Source organism: Pan paniscus, chromosome 21, assembly GCF_029289425.2.
Source record: "Pan paniscus chromosome 21, NHGRI_mPanPan1-v2.0_pri, whole genome shotgun sequence".
In the NCBI taxonomy this organism is placed as follows: domain Eukaryota; kingdom Metazoa; phylum Chordata; class Mammalia; order Primates; family Hominidae; genus Pan; species Pan paniscus.
The window spans coordinates 40688858-40715859 of NC_073270.2; the positions used below are offsets into that span (position 1 = coordinate 40688858).

The 27002-nt window shown below is 49.9% G+C and overlaps 1 protein-coding gene across 3 annotated transcripts in view; it reads left to right on the top strand.

Annotated features, from left to right (window-relative positions):
• Positions 1 to 27002, top strand: part of MYH7B (myosin heavy chain 7B) — a 46688-nt gene that overhangs the window by 168 nt on the left and 19518 nt on the right. For 2 of the 3 annotated variants that reach the window (XM_034947562.2, XM_008957218.5), the window contains exons 2-10: positions 2062 to 2176; positions 19350 to 19449; positions 21608 to 21656; positions 21910 to 22072; positions 23367 to 23473; positions 23638 to 23781; positions 24606 to 24762; positions 25061 to 25088; positions 26483 to 26579. In XM_034947562.2, coding sequence (XP_034803453.1) covers positions 19445 to 19449; positions 21608 to 21656; positions 21910 to 22072; positions 23367 to 23473; positions 23638 to 23781; positions 24606 to 24762; positions 25061 to 25088; positions 26483 to 26579 — 750 coding nt within the window. In that variant the 5' untranslated portion in view covers positions 2062 to 2176; positions 19350 to 19444. Of the gene's footprint in view, positions 1 to 2061; positions 2177 to 19349; positions 19450 to 21607; positions 21657 to 21909; positions 22073 to 23366; positions 23474 to 23637; positions 23782 to 24605; positions 24763 to 25060; positions 25089 to 26482; positions 26580 to 27002 lie in introns of those variants that run through there. The other variant, XM_055104980.1, reaches the window with a different exon arrangement.

Sequence of the window (27002 nt, forward strand, 5' to 3'; positions counted from 1 at the left end):
CTAGTGGAAGATGGGGAAACTAATGCTCAGAGCGGGACAGTCACTACCTCACGGGCACACAATTGATAAGGGTGGGGGTGGCCGTGGTAATGGAGGCCCCAGGGAGGGGCAGGGGCCCATAGTACGTCAGGGGCTGAGCCTGTATTAGAACCCAGGCTTGTTTCCCAGCCCAGTCAAGTCCCAGAAAAATCCCCCTGATTTTATCTATTTTTTTTTTTTAACCTGGGATAGCAGCAGGGAAAGCATTAGAGGCAAAAGGAAAGGATTTTCATTTTTCCAGGAATGCTGAAGTCAGGACTGTTTGAGGGGAGCCCTGTGTTTCTCAGACTCTCTTGTACCGTTTACATCAGGATCTGGGGCAGTTTTTAAAAATATGCTGATTCATGATTCCTACCCCCCACCTCATCGCTTGGCAGCCCCCAGGTGCCTTCCCTGTTTCTTCCTTCTGGGTTGTGATAGGCTTGTCTGCAGTCCGAAGCACCTGATACGAATTTTAGTTAAATGGAATGTATCAGTCCAGCTTCTAGGGAATTAACCATAAGTAAGACACAGCCACTGCTTTCAGTCTGATAAGATAGGCAATAAACTGCCTTTCTGAAGGAATCAGGGATGGTTTTTGGGGTCTTGAAGGATGGATAGGAAGGTATAGGTAGTGAAGAGGTAGAGGTAGAGGTGAGAGGCTGGGATGGGGACAGTGTTCCAAATTGCAGGAACAAAAGCAGCAAAGGCTGGCTGGGTGCAGTGGCTCAGACCTGTAATCCCAGCACTTTGAGAGGCCGAGGCAGGTGGATTACTTGAGCTCAGGAGTTGGACACCAGGCTGGGCAACATGGCGAAACCCCGTCTCTACTAGAAATACAAGAATTAGCCGGATGTGTTGGCCCGTGCCTGTAATCCCAGCTACTCGGGAGGCTGCGGCGTGAGAATTCTTGAGCCCCGGAGACGGAGACTGCTGTGAGCTGAGATCACGCTGCTGAACTCCTGCCTGGGTGACAGCGTGAGACCCTGTCCTAAAAACAAAACAAATGAGCAGCGAAGGCATATAATTCTGAGGGTTGCTTGGCTTGTTTTACAGACACTGAGGAGTTTGGTGTGGATAATGAGGAAGGGCCTGAGGGTTGCAACAGGACTTAGGCGCTTAGGCTTGGAGAGGTAGCCTCAGACGCCAGTTCCACTGAGCAACAGGAGCTAAGGGCTTTAAGCAGGGGAAGGACATGGTTAGTTTTGTGTGTTAGGCACTGGTTACAGCGTGACAAATGGTTTGGAAGTGGGGAGATGGGCCAGAGAAAGAGCAGAGAGAGTTAAGATGTGAGATCATGAGGCCGTAGCCAGTGCAGCAGCTGTGGAGATGGAGCGAAGCGAACAGATCAAAGAAATTTAGGAGTGAGAACTCCTAGTGATCGTAAATCAGTGGCCCAACCCAGGGACCAAGATTCTTTTGACTCTTTTTTTTTTTTTTTTTTTTTTTTTGAGACGGAGTTTTCGTTCTTGTTGCCCAGGCTGGAGTGCAGTGGCACGATCTCAGCTCACTGCAACCTCCACTTCCCAGGTTCAAGCAATTCTCCTGCCTCAGCCTCCCAAGTAGCTGGGATTACAGGCATCCACCACCACACCCGGCTAATTTTTGTATTTTTGGTAGAGACAGGGTTTCACCATGTTGGCCAGGCTGGTCTGAAACTCTTGAGCTCAGGTGATCCACCCGCCCCAGCCTCCCAGAGTGCTAGGATTACAGGCATTAGCCACTGCGCCCGGCCCCTTTTGACTCTTTAAATAAACCATGTACATTATCTGACTACAGGACAGGCTGAGTCCTCCAGTCTCCCGTGTGTGGTCGCGGGATGGGGGGAGATGGTGGCAGATAGGTGTCTGGTTATTCCCAGAACAATGTTTCCTGATGTCCTTTCCTTGTTGGCTTTTGTACCTGAGGGGATAAGCAGCTGTTAACTAGAATAGGCCCCAGGTGGCAGGAAGAGGCTCCTGGGTCAACCAGGAACAAAAGAAGCTATTTCTAGTGCAGCATGAAATTAAAAATCAAAAGCATGACCCAGGGTTCTCTGTGCAGGTTCCCCTCTTCCAAGACGGGTGCCAAATGATGAGTATCAGGTGTCTATGGTGAGATTTGGGGAGGATCCCAGACCTTAACAGCCCTTTGGTTGAAACCTCTCACAATGTGGCAGGTAAGATGTCTTTATTCCCATTTTGTAGATGTGGCAGCTGAGCCTCAGAAGTTACGTGACTTGTTCAAGGTGACCCAGTTTGTGGTAGGACTGGGAGTGAAGGACTCTTGACTAAGAATCTTTCCAGGGAGTGTTTGCCCTTTCTGCACTCTCTGCTTGGGTGCTTTCCTCCAAAATCCTGGCATGACTGGCTCCTTTGGTCATTCAGATGTTTCATCCCTGGAGGCTGCCCCGCCCTATAAGTCTATCATGTTATCCTTTTCTTTTCTTTTTTTTGAGATGGAGTCTCACTCTGTTGCCCAGGCTAGAGTGCAGTGGTGCGCTCTTGGCTCACTGCAACCTCTGTCTCCTGGGTTCAAACAATTCTCCTGCCTCAGTCTCCTGAGTAGCTGGGATTACAGGCACGTGCCACCATGCCCGGCTAATTTTTGTATTTTTAGTAGAGACAAGGTTTCACCATGTTGATCAGGCTGGTCTCGAACTCCTGACCTTGTGATCCGCCCGCCTCTGCCTCTCAAAGTGCTGGGATTACAGGCGTGAGCCACCGTGCCCGGCCTTGTATTTTCTTCATAGCAGTTATTCATATCTGAAATTGTTGCTTTTATTTGTTTGCTGTTTCCCTCTGCTAGAATGTGAGCCCCATGAAAATGGGCCATGTCTGTCTTGTTCACCACTTTACCCCCAGGACCTGACTGGTGCCTGCCACATGGCAGATGCTCAATAATATTTGCTAACTGATGGAAATAGGTTGGGGAGAGAGAAAGAGAAGGAAACCAACATTTAATGAAAGCTGAGGATGTTTCAAGTACTTCTCACAAATTACCTCATTTAATCCCTTCACAGCCTTTCAAGGTAGAAATCGTTATCTCCATTGGGTGAATAAGAAACCATGCTAAGCCAGGTCAAGTCTGTGGTTTGTTACTTTTGAGGCTATAGACTCGTCTGAGATCCATTAGTATAAAATTTTGCATCAGCTACGTGGAGGAATTCACAGACCTTCTCAGGCTCACTTGGGGATCTCATATCAAGAAGCATAGGATTGGGGAACTTGCCCAGGGTCTTTTTGGCCCCAGGCCTTTGCTGGATCCTCACTCCCTGGCAAGGATGGAGTCCATGTAGTGGACTGTAGGGAACCTGCTGAAGATTCCGGAGCAGAGGGAGATGATTTGCCCTGAGCCTCTGGTGTCTCAGACCTGAGTTTGAATCCTGACTGTGGAGAAGTCATCTCACCTCTCCGAATCCCACTTTCCTCATTTTCTTTTTTTTCTTTCTTTCTTTTTTTTTTTTTTTTTTTTGAGATGGAGTCTCTCTCTGTCACCCAGGCTGGAGTGCAGTGGCACGATCTTGGCTCACTGCAACCTCTGCCTCCCGGGTTCAAGCAATTCTCCTGCCTCAGCCTCCCGAGTAGCTGGGATTACAGGCACACGCCACCATGCCCAGCTAATTTTTTGTATTTTTAGTAGAGACAGGGTTTCACCTTGCTGTCCAGGCTGGTCTCGAACTCCTGACCTCGTGATCTGCCTGCCTCAGCCTCCCAAAGTGCTGGGATTACAGGTGTGAGCCACTGCGCCTGGCTTTCCTCACTTTCAAAGTGAAATCTGTTTTTTCCTAACAATAACTACCCTTTATTGATCTGGTCGCTAAGTGCCAGGTACTTGGCTAATGACTTTACAGTCGTTATCTCACTTTCCCTTACCTCCCTATCACATCAGTATCTTTATAGCCTCCATTTTACAGCCGGGGAAAGGAAGGCTTGAAGAGGTATCCTGACTTGCCAAAGATCACAGCAGCAGTGTCAGCCATGGTGTTCCCACATATGTACCTTGGGACATGCCATGGGCTCAGACTTCCCAAAGCTAACTGTTGAATCAATTTCATCCTCTGTTCTTGGGGTTTGTGGGAACATTTGGGTCTGAATTAGGTGAAAAAAGGTATGCAGGGATGTACTTCACTGTGAATGGAGGCCAATCCCTTAATTTTGTGTCTTGCCTTTCTCCCTGCGAGGGCCTCTCTCCAAGTCTGGACTGTGGGTTTTTTTGTTTTTGTTTTTGTTTTTTTGAGACGGAGTCTTGCTTTGTAGCCCAGGCTGGAGTGCAGTGGCGCCATCTCGGCTCACTGCAAGCTCCGCCTCCCGTGTTCACGCCATCCTCCTACCTCAGCCTCCCGAGTAGCTGGGACTACAGGCGCCTGCCACCACGCCCACCTAATTTTTTCTATTTTTAGTAGAGATGGGGTTTCACCGTGTTAGCCAGGATGGTCTCGATCTCCTGACCTTGTGATCCACCCGCCTCGGCCTCCCAAAGTGCTGGGATTACAGGCGGGAGCCACCGTGCCCAGCCACTGGACTGTGCCTTTTGATTGGAACATCTCTGTCAGCCCCAGGGTCTGCATCACACATGGTCTGCATCTGTGCACATGGCTACTGTCTCTTTTTAGCAGTGATATCACCCTGCCTCATACTGTTGTTTATGAGGCCATCTCCCCACCTGGCTGGGGGCCACTGCTTTGGCCATTCAGAGTGGAATTCCTCTGTCTTCCAGCCCCTAGCACAGGCCTGGGCCAGCATTGCTGCTCAGGAAATGCCTGTGGAATCAAAGTGAGGACTGTCCCAGGTGTTGAGGATTTACTGTATGCTAGGCCTGTCCCTGACACTTTATATGTGTTATCTCATTTACACCCCCACAGTCATCCTGGGAGGGAGAAGTTACTCTGCCTATTTTACTGAGAAGAAACAGACTAATTGAAGTTGGGCTTTGCCTTAGGCCCTCTTGTGGTGGTTGATGGCACGAGGGCCAACTCTAGGGTCTGTGCCCTGGTCGTGTTTGAGGTGTGTGGGCTGAAAAAGGGAAGACACACTTCAAGGCTCCAGGGATCCTCAGAGACCTTCTACTAACAGGTTCCCAGTCCGGCTCTCATTTCATCCGTGAGGACACAGAAGGTTAGAAAGGGGAGATAACTTACTTATAGACCCTCTTCTCCACTTGTTATATACTTATGTATCCACTTACTTTTTGGCAGGATGGATCTGTTTTGACTCAACATTGTACCACCCATGTAGCCCAGTGCCTAATCCAGGTTGATGCCCAGTAAATACTTTTACATTTTATTTATTATGAAACCACTGAGAAAGGTATAAAAATTAACAGAACAAATACCTGTGTACCTACCATCCAGCTTGCAAAATAAAACACTGCTAATATAAAGACCTTTTTGTTTCCCTCCATGACTGACCCCCCAACCCAAGAAGTAAAGACTCTCCTGATTTGGTGTTTATTATTCCTATGCAATGTTTATTGAGATATAATTCATGCACCATAAAATTCCCCCTTTAAAGTGTACAATTCAGTGGTTCTTGGTATATTTACAAGATTGTACAACCATTACCACTGTCTCATTCCAGAATATTTTCATCACCACAGAAAGAAACCTCATCCCTATTAGTAGTTACTCCGCAATTCTCCTTCTCCCCAGCCCCTGGCAACCAGTATTACTTTCTTTGTCTATGGATTTGCCTTTTCTGAATATTTCCTGTAGGTGGAATCCTACAATCTGTGGCCTTTTGTAACTAGCATCTTTCACTTAGCATAATGTTTGCAAGGTTCATCCATGTTGTAGCATGGATCAGAACTTTATTCCTTCATATGGCTGAATAGTCTTTCATTGTACAGATATATCACACTCTGTTCCTCCACTCATCAGTTGATAGGCATCTGGGTTGTTTCCACTTTTTGCCATTAAGAATAATGCTGCTATGGCCAGGAGTGGTGGCTCGTGCCTGTAATCCCAACACTTTGCGAGGTTGAGGTGGGAGGATCACTTGAGCTGAGGAATTCAAGGCCAGCCTGGGCAACATAAGGCTCTCTACAAAAAAATTTAAAAATTAGCCGGGCGTGGTGGCATGCGCCTGTCATCCCCGCTACTAGGGAGGCTGAAGTGGGAGGATCACTTGAGCCCAGTAGGTCAAGGCTGCAGGGACCTATGGTCACACCACTGCACTCCAGCCTGGGTGACAGAGCGAGACCCTGTCTCAAAAATAATTATAATAATGCTGCTATGAACATTCATGTACAGGTTTTTGTGTGAATGTTTTCTGTTCTCGTGGGTAGATACCTAGGAGTGGAATTGCCGGGTAATATGGTAAGTATATGTTTAACTTTTTGAGGAACTGCTGTTTTCCAAAGTGGCAGCAATTGTATCAGAGCTCCAATTTTTACATCCTCACCAATACAGTTATCCCTCTGTATCTGTGGGGAATTGGTTCCAGGACCTCCCATGGATACCAACATCCAAGGATACTTAAGTCCCTTATATAAAATGATGTAGTGTTTCATATATGCTTAAGTCCCTTATATAAAATGGTGTAGTGTTTCATATAAACTATATGCATCCTCTCATATACTCTTTAATTTTGTTTTATTTTAAATTTATTTTTATTTATTTTGAGACAAGGTCTCACTCTGTCAGGCTGGAGAGCAGTGGTGCGATCATAGCTCACTGCAGCCTTGAACTCCTCGGTTCAAGGGATCCTCCTGTCTCAGCTTCCCAAGTAGCTGAGACTACAAGCGAGAGCCACCAAACTGTCTTTTCCATGTACTTTAAGTCATCTCGGCCGGGTGCAGTGGCTCACGCCTGTCATCCCAGAACCTCAGGAGGCCAAGGCTGGCAGATCACCTGAGGTCAGGAGTTCGAGACCAGCCTGGCCAACATGGCGAAAACCCATCTCTACTAAAAATACAAAAATTAGCTGGGCGTGGTGGCGCACGCCTGTAGTCCCAGCTATTCAGGGAGGCTGAGGCAGAGAATCGCTTGAACCCCAGAGGCAGAGGTTACAGTGAGCTGAGACTGCGACACTGCACTCCAGCCTGGGTGACAGAGCGAGACTCTGTCTCAAAAAAAGAAGTCATAAATGCTATATAAATTGTTATACTGTATTGTTTAGGGAATAATGACAAGGAAAAAAGTCTGTACATGCTCAGTACAGTTGAAACATTGTTTTCAAATATTTTCAAGCTGCAGTTGGTTGAATCCACAGATGTGGAACCCATGGATATGGAGGTCCCACTGTACTTGTCTGATTGTGGCCATCCTAGTTGGTCATTGTGGTTTTGATTTGCATTTTCCTAATGACAAATAATGCGCATATCTTTTCATGTGCTTATTGGTAGTTTGTATATCTTCTTTGGAGAAGGGTCTATTTAAATGTTTTGCTTATTTGTAAGTTATTTGTCCTTTTATTATTGGGTTGTAGGAATTCTTTATATATTCAGGATAGTAGATCTTTCCTTATATGTGATTTGCCAATAATTTGTCCCATTCTGTGGATGGTCTTTTCTGTTTTTCGATAGTATCTTTTGAAGCACATATTTTAAAATTTTGACGAAGTCCAATTTATTTATTTTTTCCTTTGCTTGTGCTTTGAGTGTCGTATCTACGAAACCATTGCCTAATTCGAAGGTCACAAAGATTTACACTTACTTTTTCTAAGAGTTTTATAGTTTTGGCTCTTAAATTTAAGTCTTTGATTCATTTTGAGTTAATTTTTATATAGGATGTGAGGTAGGTCTTATGCATTTTTACCCTTTTATTAGGTGTATTTCTAAGCAATATATGACACTTTTTCATGGTATTTGCACTTTTAAGTGGTAAATTATATGATTCTTTTGCAGCTTGCTTTTCTCTTTCAGTGTTATATCAGGAGATTTATCCATGTTTTAAGGGGAAATAGTTCATTCATTTTCACTGCTCTATAGGTTTCATTGCATAAAAATACCAAAGTGGCAGCAATTGTATGAGAGTTTTGTTTATTCTCCTGTGAATGGTCACTTGGGTTCTCTAGTATTTTATTACTATATATGGTAAAAAGACTAATAGATGCCTCCTGTGTAGTGTGTTGAAGGTTGTGAGCATATTCAGACTTACAAGGTAATACAAAGTTTCTTTCCCAAATGGTTTTGCAAATGTGCACTCCTGCCAGCAGTGTATTAGAATTGCCCTCATTCTGCATCCTCACCGAGACAGAATTGTCAAGGTTTCTAGCTTTTGTCAGTCTAGTGATGTGAAATGGTGTCTTGTTGTGATTTTCCAGATTAATAGCAAGATTTGTTTTTCAGTAAGTGTTTACATGGTTGGATGGATGAATGCATGAAAGCAGAAGGGGCCCAGAATAACCCTTTACTCTGCCTGTTGTTGGAGGATGGCAGGGCTCTGGGCCTAGACTATGTGGCTCTCTGTAGGGACACTGTGGAGCTAGAGAATGTTGGGGCAGGCTGACAACTCTAGATGTGGGAGAGGACGGTTGTCACCTTGAAACTAGTGATGGGAGCTTCTCTCTACCCAGGGAGAGGCTATCATCCTGCTCTTCCATCTCCTTGAATTTTCCAAGAAGGGAGGGAGTGGAGAAAGAGTGAAGCCAAAAAAGAATTCCTGGGACTGGGCGCGGTGGCTCACGCCTGTAATCCCAGTACTTTGGGAGGCCAAGACAGGAGGATCACTTGAGACCAGGAGATAGAGACCAGCCTGGGCAACATAGTGAGATCCCACCTCTACAAAAAATTTTTGTAAAATTAAAAAACAAGGGAATTGCCTAAGGATGAGAGGTCACAGTGGCCTAAGTGACCCTTAGGAATGACCCTTTTTCTGGGACTTTTTCATGATCTTTATATTGGTGTGACATGAACTTTCCTTGTTTAATCTACTGAGTTTGGAGATGGTCTTAATGATAATAAGAAAATGAATAGTAATGATTATATGTTGAACTCTTATGTGCCAGGCACTTACGCCTTTTCTTTTTAAAAATATATATTATCTCATTCAATTCCTATGGGACAGGTACTATTAGTATTCCCATTTTATTTTATTTTTAAAATAGGGATGAGTCTCACCGTGTTGTCTAGGCTAGTCTCAAACTCCTGGCCTCAAGTGACCCTCTTGCCTTGGCCTCCCAAAGTACTGGGATTACAGGCATGAGCCACCGCACCTGGCTCATTCCTGTTTTATAGATGAGGAATCAGAAGATCAAAGAGACAGAGCAACTCTGAGGGTTTGCACATAGGCAGTTGGACTCCAGAACTCTTAGGCATCATGCTGTGTGGTTAATCTGGCTCAGCCAAATCCACTAGAGCAAAGAAAAGAGAGGCTTGCCCAGGCTTGGGTGAGAAACAGGAGTCAGAATATTCACTGGGCCTGGCATGAGGGTGCAGCAGGGAGCAGAGCGAGAGGCCGCTGGGAAAGATGGTTCTCAAAAGCAGAAGCCTCACGCCAGGGGACATGGCCCATCAGCAAGCACATGGGTGCCTCTTCTGGGCATGCTGGCTGCTGGGGACCCAGAATGGGATCTGTCTGCTCCTGGGTCTCAAGAAAGACCTGTCTTGTGGGGTAGACAGATGATAATAAGCAGACTTACCCATAAGTGTAATACACTCAGAAATGAGGACATGTGATACAGAGGGTGAAGAGAGAACCTTTATAGAAAGGACCTAGTTTAGCTAATGTAGTCAAAGGAAGCCCCTTTGAGGAGGTGACATTTGAGTGGAGGCTCGAGAAGAAGGAAGCAGCCATGCCCCAGTTTGGGGAAAGAGTAAATGGCAGATGCAGAGTCCCTGAGACAGAAAGGAGCTGGTTTAGTTGTAAACTCTCAGAAGGCCACTGTATCTGGAGTGATATGAGTGAGAGGGTGGGGCTACTGTAGATGGGCTGGTCAGTTGGCAGGGCCAGGTCAGGCTGGGTCTCCAGGCCAGGGTCAACATATAGGTCTATAGCCAACATGTTTAAATAAGGCCCATAAGACTGTCTTCTTGCTGTCCCTGAGAACTGGGTGTTGGCATATTTGGGAGGGACTGAATCCTGATGCCTAGGCTGGGAAAGAGGGTCGGGGGGTGGGGAGAATTCTTGGCTTCTGGCCCTAGAAAGCTGGAACAAGAATTTGGAGGCTGCATCCCACTGACTCCCAGATGGGTTGGAGGGTGGGTGGCCTCAGCCACCAGGGCCCGGTGATAAGGTGGCACCACATACTGATAGCTGTCCAGATATCCTTCCACAGGTGAACGGTTCATCAAACTGTGGCGCATCCATACATACCATGAGTACCACTCAGCAATAAAGACACAAACATGAAATGAGCAACACCTTGGAAGAATCTCCAGGGACTTATGTGGAGTGAAAAAAGCCAGTCTCAAAAGAGTACATCCTATATGATTTCATTTATGTAACATTTTGGAATGACAGTTTTAGAAACAGAGGACAGACTGGTGGTTGCCAGGGGTTAAAGATGGGAGGGAAGTTAGTGTGGTTATATAAGGGCAACACCTTTTTATTGTTAGAACTGTTCAGTGTCTTGGTGGCGGTGGAAGATCTGTGAATTGACACGGGTGATGAAGTCGTATAGAACTTAATACATGCAGATGTGCGTGCACACACACACGCTCACAACTAGTACATGTAAAACTGGGAAAATCTGAATAAGATCGGTACATTATATCAATGTCAATAGTACAGAGTTACTGTACTATTGCTTACAATCGCATGCGAATATACAATTATCTCAATAGAAATTTTAATTAAGAAATGAAATTTGGCTAGGCATGGTGAGGCACGCCTATAGTCCCAGCTACTTGGGAGGCTGAGGCAGGGGGATTGCTTGAGCCAGGAGTTCAAGGCTGCAGTGAGCTATGATTATGCCACTGTACTCGAACATGGGTAACAGTGATACCTTGTCTTTAAAAAAAATTTTTTTTTAAAAGGGAGGCTGAGCACGGTGGCTCACACCTGTAATCCCAGCACTTTAGGAGGCCGAGGCGGGTGGATCACGAGGTCAGGAGTTCGAGACCAGCCTAGCCAACATAGTGAAACCCCGTCTCTACTAAAAATATGAAAATTAGCTGGGCATGGTGGCGCGCACCTGTAGTCCCAGCTACTGGGGAGGCTGAGGCAGGAGAATCGCTTGAACCCAGCAGGCGGAGGTTGTAGTGAGCCGAGATCACGCCACTGTACTCCAGGCTGGGAAACGGAACGAGACTCCATCTAAAAAAAAAAAAATAGGAAATTTAAGGCCCAAAGCATTAGATAGAATGATAGAGATATTTGTACTATAAAATTTTCAGCCCATGGAAAAAAAATCTGAAGGCTCTGCTCAAGGAGGTCTCTTGTCCTTGAGTTAGCAAAGTCACAGGGAGGTAGGCAGTGTGCCCCCAGCTGTGGTAGCAAGCAGGGTCACCCTCAGGACACTCAATATAGAGCGGTGGTACCCTCAGACCCTCTGGGTAGGTTTCCCAGCTTAGCCTTTTGGGCCTCCCTCTGCCCCTCACCCCTCAAGCTGATTGACCACGATCACAAGGGTAGAGCAGAGCTACAGCACCCCCCGCCCTCCACTGCTGCTTGGTCTTTCATGGAGAACAGACATTCTCCTGCTCCCCACTCCACCAGGTTAGGTAAGGACCCTTCCTGGGGAGGCCCCTGTGTCAACTGTGCTTAACCGTCTGTGCCTGTGTGTCCCCCAGCAGCCTAAGACTCCTGAACCTTCAGAACAAACCTGATGCCAATTCCAACCTGGAGGGCACGGGAGAGTGTTTGTTTGAGGCACTGAACTACATGGGAAACTGACCAAGCCTGGGGCAAGCCCATTCTGAGACCCCAGGCAGGGCCTCAGCTTTGGTCCAGGATTTGTGGGGTGGTTTTACAAGATCCTGGGATTTCACGTGTGGGCCCCACTAAGACCTCTCTTCCAGAATGTTGGCTGCATTGGGCACTGTCTCAAATTCCACCTACAGAGTGGCAGACCCAAGGCTTCCCGCCATAGTACCCCAACATCCACAGAGCCACAGCTGCATCCTCAAATTAATTGACATCTTCCCATGGGCTGAGCACTTTGTTTCATTTGTTTCTCTCAACCACATTACAAGGTAGGTCTTCTTTGTGTATTTATTTTGCAGAGAAGGAACCCAGGGCTCAGAGAAGTTACGTAACTTGCCCAGGGTCACTCAGCTTGTAAATGGCAGAGCAAGGATTTGAAAAGGCAGTCCTGACATGTGGCAGGCCTGAACGAGTCCCTGCAGATGCAAAACTGAAGGAGAAACATTGCCTGCTCTTAAGGAGCTAATGATAATATCACCAGATATTTACATAGTGCTTATGATGGGTCAGGCACAGGCTAGGTTCTCTGCATGTGTTATTTCATTGAATCCACACCACAACCCAGTGGAATAAGGTTATGCCTGTTTTATGATGGAAATTGAAGCTCCGTGAGGAAGAGGGACCTATTCAAGGTCACATAGTGAGTTGGAAAGTCTGACCTCCTCTTGTTGGCTTCTTCCATCCTCCAGGCTGGCCTCCCAGGCCCCTCCCTGCTCCTGGTCTGTACACCCCTTCTCCCTTACACTCGGCTAAGCCTTGTCCATGGCCCCTGCCCCTTTCATTTCTATTCTTAGCATAGTTTGGAGCATGCGGTTGGGCCACATGATCTGGATGGTGACCCCTGGGGGTACATCTTCTACCCCAGTGTATCCTTTAGCCCTTCCTGTCTCTTCCAGCTGTGCAGCAAGGGGAGTGTTAGAGGGGCCATTACACTGCGGCGGCCTACCTAAGTATGCACAGCGCACGTAGCGTAGAGGATGGAGCCCGCAGGACACCCTTAATGCCCTTACCTGGCAGGGAGGCCAGCACACAAGGGGCTGGGGGCGGGACTGGGCTTCTTGGGGTTGAGTGGTTCTGGAAGCCGATATGAGCAGCAGCAACTGCTGGCATTATCTAGGCTCTAAGAATAGCTTGGGATGAAGAGTCAGAGGTTGAGGCCAGGGAAGAGGACAGGAGCCTGTTCCTACTGCCCCCTCCTGCTGCTTGGCCTGGAAGCTGGGAAGCCTGCCTCCTGGCTCACCATTTGCTCTGGGATGGTTTTGCATAGACACATCTTGTCCACCACTGAACTGGAGGAAAGAGGGTACCCCTGGGACTCAGACCTAGGCTGCTTGACCTCAGGCTGAAGGCAGTGGCCCCACTCTCTGAGGACCAGCCCTCACCCAGGCCCCTCACCACTGGCACAGAGTAGGGGTTTGTATTTTTCAAGGATCATGCTGGAAGTGACCCTTATTCATTTAGCAAACACTTTAAAAATAGGTTATACATACACGATTTAAAGTTCAAAGGGTTTACAAGGGAAAAAAAAAATCACTCTGCCTTCCTTCCCTGGCCCCCAGCTACCAAACACTGTTACCAGCTTTCTTGGGTGACTTCCAAAGGCAGTCCATCCATAGATAAGCACACAGATGCACAAATGTCTCTCTCCCCCGATTTTTACGCAGGAGATGGCATAGCCCATACATTCTTCTGCTCCTTTTTTTTTTTTTTTGAGATGGAGTCTAGCTCTGTCGCCCAGGCTGGAGTGCAGTGGCATGATCCCGGCTCACTGCAACCTCCGTCTCCTGGGCTCAAGCAATCCTCCTGCCTCAGCCTCCCGAGTAGCTGGATTACAGGCACCTGCCACCATGCCCAGCTAGTTTTTTGTATTTTTAGTAGAGACAGGGTTTCACCACGTTGACGAGGCTGGTCTTAAACTCCTGACCTCAGGGGATCTGCCTGCCTCGGCCTCCCAAAGTGCTGGGATTACAGGTGTGAGCCACTGTACCCGGCCACAACTTTTTTTTTTTTGTAACCTAATGATCTATCTTGGAAATAACAGCAATGACGTATTGAGTCTCCACTAGTGTCAGGTACTATTCTAAGCACTTTAGATGGTTTAACTCATATAATGCTCATCACAGCACTAGGAGGTAGGTCCTGTTTGTGAATCTCCACCATTAAGAGGTTTAGTCATTCTCCAAGACTTCGTGCCTGGTAACTGGCAGAGCCAGGACTAAAACCCAGGCAGCCTCACTTTAGATGAGATGCTCCTTCCTCACTGCTCTGTGCTGCCTCCCAAGCTTGAGACATGTTGAGACTCATGTCATGCCCTCCCTCTTCCTAAGGGCCAAGGTAAGCCATGTATGGTGAACACTTACCACGTACCAGGCTGAGGCTGGGCTACTGCAGTGTAAGGGAGACCAGGCCTCTGTCCTCATGGAACTGTCATCCCAGTGCCCATGAGTGTCTGCCAGCCAAGGCAGGAGGAGGGAAACCCACTTGTCTCATACCCATGTGCCCTTGTATAGGTCTGCTGTTCAGACACACCCTGGTCCCATGTCCACTAGTCCTGTAGTCACACCGCCTCTGAGCTGGAAGGCCTTAGAGCCCAGAGTTACAGATGGGAACATAGGGGCCCAAACAGAGGTGGACACGAGAGATCATCAGGTGGCCCTGGTGAGACTCATCCCCTGCCTCCCGGGATCTATTTCAGCAGGGTGGGTGGGGGGTGACTTTAATCCAGGGCCCAACCATTGTTTGAAGTTGGAAACAATTGAAGGACAAGGGAGCTATAGATAGATCCACAGCTGCTGTCACTTGTCCCAGCCTGGGCACTGGGCCTGAGCATTGTCTACAGAGGGGCACTCTAAGCAGTGAGGCCCACTCCTGGGGGTGGGAGGTTGGCCCAGCCCAGCTCAGCTCACCTCGGCTCTAGAGATAAAGAGTCAGAGGCCAAGACAGAAATACAGAGTCTTGGAAGGCAGAGAGTGGGACAGGACAACATCGAAAGAACAAGACCCTTGAGAGATACGATGGACTCCCATCAAATATCGATAATACTCAGACTGGCTGGGGGTGGGAGGGCAGACGCAGGGCCTGAGCCACAGGTTGAACTCAAGGATGCGGCATGTCAGAGACCTGGACCAGAGTGGGTGCTGGGGTCTGGAGCACCTCAGCCCAGCTCAGGTCTTTCTGTCCATCCCTCCAGAACAGCTGTTCATGTTAATCACTCTTGGGGGCAGCCAGTCTGAGGTACCCTTGTGTGTGCTCGGGGAGGCCTCGAGGTCTTCCGAAGTGAGAGGTTGTGCTGTCAGGCCTGGTCATGGCTTGAATTCACTGTATGACATCAAGCAAGGACCTGCTTCTCTCTTTGCGGCTCAGTTTCCCCAGCTGTCCAGTGAGAGAGCTGGTTGGCATGATGGCTGAAGGGCCCCTTCATCCTCCAATGATGTCAGGAGATTTCCTTTTATGTGTCTAACTCCCTCCTCTTGCTGTGGCTGAGGTCGCAGTCCCCTCCTTTCTTTGTCCTTTGTGAGGATGGGGGACAGCTGGTTCCCCACCCCCTCCCCCCAGTAACCTTTCAGCCATAAATCCATGCTGAGGCATCTCTCCTCCGGATAAACAGCCCTGATGCCTTTTGGCTGCCCTCGTCCTATTTTTTGCTTCAAGCCTCAGAGCTGGGGCCCACTTGGGCCCTCTGCAGCTGCCCAGGGCCCCAGGAGGGGTACAAACCTGGGACAAGCAGGGGCCCAACCACCCCCAGTGTGCCAGGGTCGTGGGCCCCTTTCTGGGCCTCACCACCTTGCACTGGGACCATTATGGCAGCCTCCTCCTGAGTCCTTCTTCCTGCCACCGGCCTCACCCCTTCAGTGCATCCTCCACACCAGCTGCCACAGGGAGCTTAGGAACACATAAATCTGACCGCACTGTCAAATTCCGTTGCTCAGAGCTCTTTGATGCAAAAAATAAATAAATAAAAATGCCTTTGATGGCACCCCAACTCCTGCAGGATAAAGCTCCAGATCTGAATCTGGCCTTTGAAGCCCTTCACAGTCCAGCCCACTACCCAGTCCTGCCCCACTCCCCTTTATGCCCCTGGTGGCCCAGCTGCAGCTGGTGGGGCTTCTTGGGCCCATCTTCACCCCCTACCCTGCCTTGGAGTTCTAGGTCATGCTGTCCATTTCCTGTCCCCTCTTGCCACCTCCACGCCAGACCCATCTGCTCTCACCCGGGTGACAGCAGCAGCTCGCCCCGCTGCCTCCCCTGCCCCTTCCAAGCCGTTCGAGTGGTCACTATGAAACTTCAGCTCACTCACATTTCTGCTCTCACAGGCTCCCTTTGCACTTGCAATACAACCCTGGGTCCCTTCCAAGTCCTTCAAGGCTCTGAATGATCTGCCTGTCCACCCTCACCTTGGAAAACTCTCCCCTTGTTGACCACTAGGACGGCACCTTAAACATCCCAAGCTGTTTTCTGCCTCATGGCTCTTGTATTTGCTGTTCCTTCTGCTTGGAATACTGTTCCAAGGGCTTCCCGCCTGACCGGCTTCTTGGCACTCTCTGGTCTCACCTTCAGTATCGCCTCTTCAGAGAGGCCCTCCCTCACCCACCAGAACGAAGTACACGTACCCCATTACCCTCCAGGCCATACTTCTTGTTTCATGCTTACCACTTGCCACAATCTTTAGTTACCTTAAAAATGTGTTTGCTTGTTTATTTTTTGCTTCTCCAGGGGAGTGTCAGCTCTATGAGGGAAGGAACCTTGTTGCCATACCCCTCTTCCTGGCAGTCTGGGTGTCACACTTGTTTGTTTTGAGTCAGGGTCTTGTTCCTGTTGCCCACGCTGGAGTTCAGTGGCATGATCTCAGCTCACTGCAGTCTTGAACTCCTGGGATCAAGCAATCCTCTCGCCTCTCAGCCTCCTGAGTAGCTGAGATTGTAGGCGTGTACCATCATGCCCAGCCAATTTTTAAATTTTTTGTCGAGACAGGGTCTTGCTATATCAGCCTCGGCTGGTCTTGAACTCCTTGGCTCAAGTGATCCTCCTGCCTCAAGCCTTCCAAGTTACTGGGATTATCATAGGTGTGAGCCATCATGCCTGGTTAATTTTAAAAATATTTTTTTGTAGAGATGTCACAGGGAGCTTACAAACACATAAATCTGAACACACTGTCAAATTCTCTTGCTCAGAGCTCTTTGATGCAAAAAATAAATAAATAAAAATGCCTTTGATGGCGCCCCAACTCCTGCAGGATAAAGTTCCAGATCTGAATCTGGTCTTTGAAGCCCTTCACACTCCAGTCCCAACTGCTCAGTCTTGCCCCGCTCCCCTTTATGCCCCAGTGGCCCAGCTGGTCTCAAACTCCTGGCCTCAAGTGATTCTCCCACCTTGGCCTCCAAAAGTGCAGGGATTATGGGCATAAGCCACTGCGCCCAGCCTTCAAACTAGCTTTTATCCTTCAGACTCCTCCGTGTTGATGTCTTCCTTGAGTATCTTTCCTTTCCTAGACAATGAGTGTCTTTTGTTCCATGTGTCCCTCCCAGCTGTAGAAGCATTATTCACAGAGTCCTTCGATGTCTTTACCCAAAGAAGAAATTCCAGGCATTGGGTTACATTGAGGGCAGATACATTTTGGGCTGGGATCTAAAATCCTGGAGTCTCACTCTCCTGAAATCGGAACGAACTTCAAAGGTCATCCAGTTCAGAGGCCTCAGCCCTGGTCGACCTCTGCCTGAGTCTTCCTTGGTGCTGGCAGGCTCACTTTCCTCCAAGGCAGCCTCTCCCGCTGCTGATGGGCTGAGATGGTGAAAAGTCCCCTTTTGCATGTATCCACATCCTGCTTCCTGTCGCTGCCCATGGATCTACTTTTGAGGCTACACAAGTCACATCAGCTCCCTCTGCTCCAGGACAGCTCTTCAAGTTTTTTTGATTTTTTGTTTTTTGAGAGGAAGTCTTGCTCTGTTGCCCAGGCTGGAGTGCAGTGGCACGATTTCAGCTCACTGCCACTTCCAGCTCTCAGGTTCAAGTGATCCTCCTGCTTCAGCCTCCCCAAGTAGGTGGGATTACAGGCACACGCCACCATGCCTGGCTAATTTTTTTTTTTTTTTTTTTTTTGAGACGGAGTCTTGTTCTGTTGCCCAGGCTGGAGTGCAGTGGTGCGATCTCGGCTCACTGCAACCTCCGCCTCCTGGGTTCAAGTGATTCTCCTGCCTCAGCCTCCCGAGTAGCTGGGATTACAGGCGCCTGCCACCATGCCTGGCTAATTTTTTTGTATTTTTAGTAGAGACAGGGTTTCACCATGTTGACCAGGCTGGTCTCAAACTCCTGACCTCAGGTAATCCACCCGCCTTGGCTTCCCAAAGTGTTGGGATGACAGGCATGAGCCACCATGCCCAGCCTTTTTTTTTTTTTTTTTTTAAAGTAGAAACGGGGTTTCATCATGTTGGCCAGGCTGGTCTCAAACTCATGAGCTCAAATGATCCACCTGCCTCAGCCTCCGAAAGTGCTGGGATTACAAGCTCTTCAGGTATTGAAAGTCAGTATCTTAAGTCCTTGCAGGTTATAGTATTTGTTGCAAATCACTCAGAGCATTGGGTTTCCTCTTTGCATTGTCATGTTTGTTTGTGAGCTTATCTCAGCAGGAAGATGCACCCTGGGTGGTGGAAGGGAACCTACGAGGAAGATCTAGACCCATTTTGAGGCTTGGTTTCTCAGCCCCAGGTTCATACACTGAGTAGGTAACTCTAGGACTCAGACCCACATGATAGGTGTAAGTTAGACTTGCTAGAGGTTCTGATTCTCCAGGCTAATTCTGTTGGTCCCTGACAAGAAACCCTACCTTCTGAGCATCCTTGAACAATGAAAAGAATTTTTCCCACTTTCTGGGCTTTCTATAAATTGCTCCAGCCCAGCTCTCCAGCCTCTGATGCCATAGGAGATTAAAATCCTATTATCTATCAGGTTTGGTTCATTCACTTACTAGGTATTTATTGACTTTCTATGATGTGCAGGCACTTGGCAAGGTGCCGGGGACACAGACCAAGCTCCTGCCCTTGTGCAGGTCTTTTCTAGTGGCAGGAGGTAGGCAAGGTACAATCTAAGCTCTACAAAGAGAATTGAAACAGTGAGATTCTCACAGAGACAATGCGGAGAGAAAGAAGAAAGGAATACATAATGTAGGATTCCATTCAAACAAATTCTGAAAATAGACAACACTAATCTCTGAGGTTAGAAGTCAGTATTATATTGTGGATCAAGCAAGAGTCGGTATAAAAAAATAAAAATAAAAAAGAAGTCAGTATTCTATTACCCTAGGTGAGGGATGGCCCGAAGGGGATAATTTTTCATAATTTCTGTTTTTGTACAGGGTACGGTTTTGTTTTGTTGTTGCTTTTGAGACTGGGTCTGTTGCCCAGCTGGAGTGCAATGGTGTGATCTCGGCGCACTGTAACCTCTGCCTCCTGGGTTCAAGCGGTCCTCCCACCTCAGCCTCCTGAGTAGCTGAGACTACAGGTGCACGCCACCATGCCTGGCTAATTTTTGTTTGTTTGTTTGTTTGTTGTAGAGATGGGGTTTTGATGTGTTGCCCAGGCTGGTCTTGAACTCCTGAGCTTAAGTGATGTGTCCGCCTGGGCCTCCCAAAGTGCTGGAATTACAGACATGAGGTACTGTGCCTGACCCAGGGTATGTTTACTTTGAGAAAATTCATCAAACTTTATAAGCTCATTCACTGCAGCCTTGACTGTAATGGCAAAAGACTGAAAACAATCGAAATGTCTACCGAGAGGGGACCCGCGTCATTTCCTAATGGAGACACACTGTAGGACTAATTCCTAATAGGGTCTGGGTGGCTGTAATTTTGATAAATATTGCCAAGTTTGGCACTGTAATTTTTTTTGAGACGGAGTCTCGCACTGTCGCCCAGGCTGGAGTGCAGTGGTGCCATCTCCACTCACTGCAAGCTCTGCCTCCCGGGTTCACGCCATTCTCCTGCCTCAGCCTCCAGAGTAGCTGGGACTACAGGTGCCCGCCACCACCTCTAATTTTTTTGTATTTTTACTAGAGACGGGGTTTCACTGTGTTAGCCAGGATGGTCTCGATCTCCTGACCTCGTGATCCGCCCTCCTCGGCCTCCCAAAGTGCTGGGATTACAAGCGTGAGCCACTGCGCTTGGCCGGCACTGTAATTTTAAATGTGTTCATGTAATATGCACACAGTAAAGTGCATACATCTTAGATGTACAGCTTGATTTGTTTTGCAAAGTGCACGCACCTGTGTCCCATGGCTCTACTCGGCGTATAGAGCATTTCCTGCCTCCCAGAGGCTCTCTGGTGCCTCCAGCCATTACCCTCCCTCAGAGGACCACTCTGCCACTTCTGTCACCATAGGCGAGTTTTGCCTGTTTTGAATGTAGATGGTTGAAAATGTAGCTGGGAAATTATTTCTCTATATTTCGTCTAGCACACCTGTGCATTTGGAATGGGAGCGCATCGGTCGGAGGACTTCCCGTGTGAGCCTGGTCTGGCCTCTGGCTGGAACCCTGGATCTGGAACTCCATTGTTCCATGTGTCTGGCGTCTGAGGTTCTCAGATCCTTTCATTCTCGATTCTAAAATCCTGTGGCGTCACGGAGCCCTGAATGGGGTGATGGACAGGAGAGCCTGGAGGTGCCCTGACACATTCCAAAGACTGTATCAGGCAGATGGACTGCCAGCGTCCTGAACCTCTGTCGAGAGTGGGCCACGGGAAGGTGGCTTCCTGTAAATCTTCAATGTGGGGATCTGAAGGGGCTCCTAACTGGGTTACATTTCCTTGATTTGCTTCCATTTCAGCCAAACAATTCCTTGATTCTATAAGTTCCAGGGCTGGTTTTCTTCATGTATGATTTCCCCAGGGGGTCCCCAGAAAGAGGATGGGGAGGGAGGAAGGGGAAAAGAGGGCATCGATGCGCTCCCAATTCCAAATGCACAGGTGTGCCAGATAAAATATAGAGAAATAAGTGCAAAGCTACATTTTCAACCATATACATTCAAAACAGGCAAATCTCGCCTATGGTGATAGAAGTGGCAGAGTGGGCCTCTGAGGTAGGGTACAGAGTGGAGGCACCAGAGAGCCTCTGGGAGGCAGGCGATGCCCTATACCCTGAGTAGAGCCGAGGGGACACAGGTATTTGCGCTTTGCAGATGTCTGAGAAGGATGTCCCTCTCCCCCTACCCCTCCCCCTCTCTCTCTCCCTCTCTCTCCTTCTCTTTTTGATCTGTTCTCCTTCTCTCTCCTTCTCTTTTTGATCTGTTCTTCTCCTTCTCTCTCCTTCTCTTTTTGATCTGTTCTTCTCCTTCTCTCTCCTTCTCTTTTTGATCTGTTCTTGGCCATTGCTCATCTGTGAGACTTGGCCAATGCTTTCCTTTCTCTGGGCCTCAGTTTCCCTGGATGTATCAAGAGGGTTGGACTAGCTGGTCCAATCTCAGTAGGCATTCTGTGGTTTCCCCTCTGAGTGTCCTTGCTCTCTGTATCTGGAGGTGGGGTATTTTTCTGGGTGTGTCAGACTCTGCGTGACTCGGTTTCTCCCTGTGAGCTCTTCAGTCTCCTGAACCTCTTACTGCCTTGTCCCTGTCCCCGTCAGTCTCTGCACCCAGCCTCCCTGTCTCTCAGTGGAGTGTCTCTCTCCGCCTTTGTGATCCCCTGACAATGGGAGGTAAAAATAGCCCAGGGGCCGTGCTGGTGGAGATAAAAGGGAATTTGCCTTTTGTGTCCTGTGGCCAGGCTGGGGGGGCTGTGACACGTGGAGATTGCTGACATAGCTCTCCTCCTCTGACCTTGACAGTGGCAATAAAAGGGGTAGCAGAGCTTCCTGCCCTCACCGTGGTGCCGAGGTAGGTGATCAGGGCTGGGGTTGGAGCCGAAGGGAGGGCAGGAGGTTGGGCGGGTGGGTGAGGGTGTCCATGGGTGGCCGCGAGTCTTCTGAATCTGGAGTGGAGGAAGCCCTGGTGTTTGAGGGTGTGCATGTATGCTGGGCACTCACCCAAGGAGGCTGCATTGGGAGCCAGAGGGAGTCGCCTAGTATCTGGTCTTGTGGGTTGGGGGATCATGCCCTAGTTCAGCTCCCTTGTCACTGCCATCTTCCAGTGCCTGCTGCCTTGGGCCGCCTTGAACCTCCAGGGTTTCCAGCTCCTCCTCCTTCACCCCAGTGCCACTGCCATGATGGATGTGAGTGAACTTGGGGAGTCTGCCCGCTACCTCCGCCAGGGCTACCAGGAGATGACAAAGGTGCACACTATCCCATGGGACGGTAAGTGGAGACAGAGGGGGAGGGGTCACAGCCACAGAGATACCCTTATGGACTCAGACCAGGAATTGGGAGGGGTGGCACCAGCTCAGGGCTGAAGGGGCATTGGGGCCTGACAGCTGGAGCCCTGGACCTTTCCTGCAGAGTCTGGGGCCTGGAAATTAAAACCCCAGGGACACTGTATATCACTGTGTGTCTGTGAGCAAGCCTTGGTTTGTTCCCCTGTGAAATGGGATAATAGCACCTGCCTTCCGGAGCTGCAGTTTATGAAGACTCAGGCTGGAGCCCGAGGCCTCTGAGATGAGACTGATCGGCATGTGTGCAGGCTGCCTCCGCGTGTCCACAAAACTTGTGCTGGGGTTATTTTTAGTGGTTTCTGCAGAGCCAAAGCCACCCTTTATTAGGGACAGGAATAAAGGCTGTACTATTTATGACCTGGTTTGCTCATAGGACAATACTAACAATAGGCAGTGTGTACCGAATGCTTATTGTGTGTCAGGCCCAGAGCAGATGACTTTCCATACATCATCTCAACAACCTGGGGAGGTGGGGCCAGCACCAGACCTAGCTTCACAGGGCGCCAGGCTAAGAGGGACCTTGTGCTTGATTCAACACTCTGCTGTTGCCGTCTTGAAAGTTTTAATTGTTTTCAACAAGGGGACCCACATCGTCATTTTGTACTGGGGTCTGTAGGTTATGTAGATGGTCCTAGATGGTTCTAGATGGTCCTGACCCAGGCACTTGGCAGAGCAGGGGACACAAACTCCGGTTTGCAGCCTGAGTCCATGCTTCTAACCACCATGAAATCTGGGCTCCTCAAAGCTCTGGGGACAGCTGGCCAGGCAGGAGAGCACAGGTTACAGTTAGGAGGCCTGGATTTGAGTCTTCAGTGAAATAGGGAAGGCAGGACCCCTCTCTAATAGTCATATGCCTGATATTGAGGGGCTGCTCTGTATGGGACCTAAGGAGATCTCCATAACATTTTGCATGTGAGGGAACTGGCCCAGAGAGAATCAGGGATTTTCCTGAGGTCAGAGGGCAAATATGGCAGAAGCAGGAATTGGAACCCAACCATTAACCCAGACTCATCCTCCAATAAGGGGATCTCTAGGGACCCTCCCAGCTCCGCCCTTCCTGAGCCTGGGTTTGGAGGGTTCTTCACTGGAACTCCTGGGTCCTGGCAGAGGGGCTTTGGGGAGGGTCACAGCTGTATGGATACCATGGCTTGGGAACTCCAGCTAGAACCCTGGAGGTGCCTCAGCCCCTCTCTGAGTCCAGAGCTCTCTCTGCAACCCAGGGAAGAAGCGAGTCTGGGTGCCTGATGAACAGGACGCCTACGTGGAGGCCGAGGTCAAGTCGGAGGCTACCGGGGGCAGAGTCACCGTGGAGACCAAAGACCAGAAGGTTCCGTTCCCCATTTCCTGAGATTAGCCTCTCTGTCCCTAGGCCTCCTGGCCAACAGGATCTGCACTCTGGTTGAAGGGGGTCTGGGTATGTGGGTGGGGGTGACAGGTGAGGTCGGTCGGTTCCTCCCGGTCCCCCGACCCCTGACACGATCTCCCTGGTAGGTGCTGATGGTGCGTGAAGCCGAGCTGCAGCCCATGAACCCGCCTCGCTTCGACTTACTGGAGGACATGGCCATGATGACGCACCTGAACGAGGCCTCTGTGCTGCACAACCTGCGCCAGCGCTATGCCCGCTGGATGATCTATGTGAGCCCCAGGCCCGGGCCATGGGCGGCGTGGGGCTTGTATGTGGGGCGGGGCTAGAGATGAGGTGCTGGGGGCGGGCCCATAGCGGTGGGGCGGGGCTGTGAGCGATGGGGCGGGGCTGTAAGCGATGGGGCGGGTCCATAGCAGTGGGGCGGGGCTGTAAATGATAGAGCGGGTCCATAGCGGGGGTGGGGCTGTGAGCGATGAGGCGGGGCTCTGAGCAGTGGGGGCGGGGCTGGAGGTTGGGCCTTGGGACCTTAGGGGAGTAGCTGTAGCAGTGCGGGGCGGGTCTAGAACTCACCTGCGGACTATGGAGGCCGTGCGCGTGGGCTGGGGCAGGGCTGTGAGCACAAGTCAGGGGTGAGGCCAGGACGGCCACAGAGGGTGTGGTGTGGCAAGTCAAGTAGCTCCTTGAGGAATATCGCAGGGGTCTTCTGAAGACTGGGGCCTGGGGCCTGGGGCCTGGGGATGGGAACTTGCGTATCCCTCCCAAAACCCTACCTCTGGGGGGGGATGTGGTGGCCCATGCCTGTAATCCCAGCACTTTGGGAGGGCAAGGCGGGCGGATCACCTGAGGTCAGAAGTTCGAGACCAGCCTGGCCAACATGGTGAAACCCCGTCTGTACTAAAAATACAAAAATTAGCCGGTCGTGGTGGCACGCGCTTGTAGTCCTAGCTACCCTGGGAGGCTGAGGCAGGACCCAGGAGGCGGAGGTTGCGGTGAGCCGAGATCATGCCATTGTACTCCAGCCTGGGAGACAGAGCAAGACTCCATCTCAAAAACAACAACAACAACATAAACCCTACCTATACTCTCTCTTCAGACCTACTCAGGCCTCTTCTGTGTCACCATCAACCCCTACAAATGGCTCCCAGTCTATACGGCCTCCGTGGTGGCCGCTTACAAGGGAAAGCGCCGCTCAGATTCCCCGCCCCATATATATGCGGTGGCGGACAACGCCTACAACGACATGCTGCGCAGTAAGGGCCGCCTGGACTCCTCCCCAACCCCAGACCCCGACCTCGGTCCCGGGAGGCCTCTGTAAGGGACCCCCTTCCCCTACTGGCACTGCCCCCCTTTTGACGCTGCTGGACATGGTCGCCCAGCCATTCTGTCCCTCCGCATGGGAGCTGACCTCCACTAGGGACAGCCCCACCTGCTCCTTCCCATTCCTGGCTCTGGGTGGTGGGGTCTGCCGCAGATGGATACCCAGGGTGTTCCACCTGTGGCTGGCCCCACACCTTGGCTGACTTCTCTATCCCCTTCCCTTTCCTCCAGACCGAGACAACCAGTCCATGCTGATCACGTGAGTGTGGGGCACTGGGGGTGGGGTGGAAAATGCTGGCCATCTGGCAGAAAGAGGGCGGTACCACAGTCATTTCCCAGGATTGAATCCAAAGTGCTTAGGCCAGGACTTTTACCACCTGGAGCTAGTGTCCCAGCTGAAGCTAAATTAGGCCTGAGCACTTTCCCTGCCCCCATTCTGAACAGATGTGTTCTTGATGGGGGATAGGGAGGGGACACCCACAAACGGAGTGACCACCAGCCCCACACCTCCTCTCCCCGGGGCCTGGAATCTCCCACCTTGATGCTTTGGGGTTCTAATTCTGGCTCAGGGGCAGCGGAAAGATTCCTCTGCTTTTCCTCCTTTTTACCATCGACTTATGTCTGAATCTTACCTCTGATCTTTCCATTGCCTCTGTGGGAAAATGGTAGAATAATTCTTACATGCCAGGCTCATGTCCAGTCAGGCCAATATGGACAATGTTTAGTGTGAGCGTGCATGCGCGTATGCAGTTAAGAGCAAGTGCCTTGGCCAGGCGCAGTGGCTCATGCCCGTAATTTCTGCACTTTGGGAGCCTGAGGTGGGTGGATCACTTGACGTCAGGAGTTCGAGACCAGCCTGGCCAACATGGTGAAACCCCATCTCTACTAAAAATACAAAAAATTAGCCGGGCGTGGTGGCAGGTGCCTGTAATCCCAGCTACTCAGGAGGCTGAGGCAGGAGAATTGCTTGAACCCAGGAGGTGGAGGTTGCCGTGAGCCAAGATCACGCCACTGCACTCCAGCCTGGGCCACAGAATGAGACTCCATCTCAAGAAAAAAAAAAAAAAAAAAAAGCAGGTACCTTTAACCCAGACGGGCCCGGCTGAGTGTGGTGGCTCACACCTGTAATCCCAGCACTTGGGGAGGCTGAGGCAGGAGGATTGCCTGAGGCCAGGGGTTTGAGACCAGCCTGAGCAACATAGCGAGACCCCATCTTTACCAAAAAAAAAAAATTGAAAAGTTAAATAAAAAATCCTACCTACCACACAAAGTTATGAGTCAGTGAGTTGATATATGTGCCTGGCACACAGCAGGGACAGCCACAGAACTCCTGAGGCCCAGTTCCTTGTTCCTAAAATGGGGGTGATAATGGAGCCTGCCTTCCAGGGTTTTCTGAGCCGTAACTGAGCCAATGGAGTAAAGTGCCGGGCACTGAGTTAGTGCGTAGTGGACAATGGCATCATCGTGTGTCGTCATCTCACAGGGATGGTCTACACTGGCTTGCTTTGTACACCTCTGAGGGTTGATCCATCCTTGGGGGTTTCAAGCTGGGGGGAAGGAGAGGGGGAGGGCTCTGCTTGAGGGGTGAGGCATTGGGGGTGGGGGAGAATTAGGCCAGATGGGCATTGGTGACTCATGTTTGTGTCGTCCAAGCGGAGAGTCGGGGGCCGGTAAGACGGTTAACACCAAGCGGGTCATTCAGTACTTTGCCATCGTCGCTGCCCTGGGAGACGGGCCGGGCAAGAAGGCCGTAAGACTTGCCCACTCGGGCATGCTCCCCGTTGCTTCTCGCTGTTTTTCTTTTCTTTCTTCCTCTTTTTTTTTCCCCCCCTTTTTAAAAATTTTACTCCCCAGAACCCTGAGCCCTGCCTGAGCCTCCCACCCTGGTGGGGGACTCTGGCCTGAGCAAGGCTTGACCACAAAGGCTGTCGCCACCTGACGCGCCTGCCTTCGCCTTCCCATTGGTAAACATGGAGGGGTGGGGCCACGTTGCCGTTTCTAAATTTGTGTAATTTTTATCTTCCATTGTGACCTTCATATATTGAAAGAGTTTACTAGATGGGCTGCTTTTACTAAGCGTTGTTGTCTTGGTTTCCCTGACAGTTACCTGCTGCTGACACATTAGACACAGAGGTTGGCTGGCATGCAGGGCACTGGGCATTCCCAGCAGCCG